At 42.2% G+C, this 1,342-nt stretch overlaps 1 protein-coding gene across 1 annotated transcript in view; it reads right to left on the reverse strand.

Annotated features, from left to right (window-relative positions):
• LOC117960513 (intersectin-1-like) overlaps positions 1-1,015 on the reverse strand; it is a 33,897-nt gene extending 32,882 nt beyond the window's left edge. The window contains 2 exon segments of the mRNA XM_034898459.1: positions 830-904; positions 1,011-1,015. Coding sequence (XP_034754350.1) covers positions 830-904; positions 1,011-1,015 — 80 coding nt within the window.
• Between the last annotated feature and the right edge of the window lie 327 nt (positions 1,016-1,342).

A 1,342-nucleotide genomic window follows, 5' to 3' on the forward strand; every position in this document is an offset into this window, starting at 1 on the left:
GGGGACAACATGAGGGCAACATGGGGACAACATGAGGGCAACATGGGGACAACATGAGGGCAACATGAGGGCAACATGAGGGTAACATGAAGACAACATGAGGGTTAAATCCCGAGTGTTGTCCTCAGGTCAAATTGACCCGTTTTAAAGCGTTTTATATCAGAAATATGGATTTCTTTCAATCAAATTGCCCAAAAATGCCATTGATGATTCGGGTTATTTTAATGTTTACTTTCATTGAATTGTTTGGGTGTTTAATTTAATCTTATAGCATTATTTTTAATGGTTTCTACCCATCTATGATCCACTCAACATCCTCTGATCTCAACTATTAGTCAAAATAATTCAAAATTTCTGCCCCTTTAACTAAAAACGTGTGTATAATTTGATATAAATGAGGTTTGTTGACCACGAATTCCAAGAATAAATGTAAAAACCTGTTATTAAACCAGCTCAGGTGTTATAAAAAAAAGCACAAAAAGATGGAAAAAGTGACAAATAAATCAAATAAACGCGACAAAAGCGAGAAAAAAAAAGGTCATTTTCGATTTTGACCTAGAAAGACAAGTTCATGGATAATGGGGAAAAACAACACACGGGTTAACAAAACGGCCGATTAGGGGATGAGAGAGCTTCAGAAAGACTCCTGAATGCTTTTCCGGTTTTATTCCCCTTTGCAAAGTCGCGAAAAAACCAAATTCTGAGTCTGTGTGTACTTTTTTTCCACTCAAGTCCCTGAACCTAACACAAGGTCACCATGATGATGATGATGATGATGATGTGTGTATATTAGAGTGTGTGTTTGTGTACCTGGAGCTCACCCTCCCACCAGCCCCCCGGGTTCTTCTTCCTGATGAGGATGAGCTGCCCCGGGGCCAGGGTCAGCTGCTCTGCACCCGTGGCACTGTAGGGGGCGATCACCTGTGCAATCTCTGATGGATCAATAGAAGAAGAAGAAGAAGAAGAAGAAGAAGAGGAGTTGTGTGATTTAAGTGTTGATCTAGATTAACAACATTATTGACTTGAGTTATAAATGTATATTTTAAGGAAGTGTGTTTTTCCTTTACATGCCCCCTGTCCTCCTTTGCCTCTGCAGGTTTAGTACCGCCTCATGCGAGAGGCGAGCGTGGCTGGTCGCCACAGCGACGCCGCAGGAAACTGCCGGGACCTAACGCTTGTTTTTGATTCTCGGCATGGGGCACACAATAGCAAACACACACACACACAGACACACACAGACACACACACACACACACACAGACACACAGACAGACACAATAACAAACACACACACACACACAGACACACACAGACACACACACAAACACACACACACACACAC

Source organism: Etheostoma cragini, chromosome 17 (genome assembly GCF_013103735.1).
Source record: "Etheostoma cragini isolate CJK2018 chromosome 17, CSU_Ecrag_1.0, whole genome shotgun sequence".
Classification (NCBI taxonomy): Eukaryota; Metazoa; Chordata; class Actinopteri; order Perciformes; family Percidae; genus Etheostoma; species Etheostoma cragini.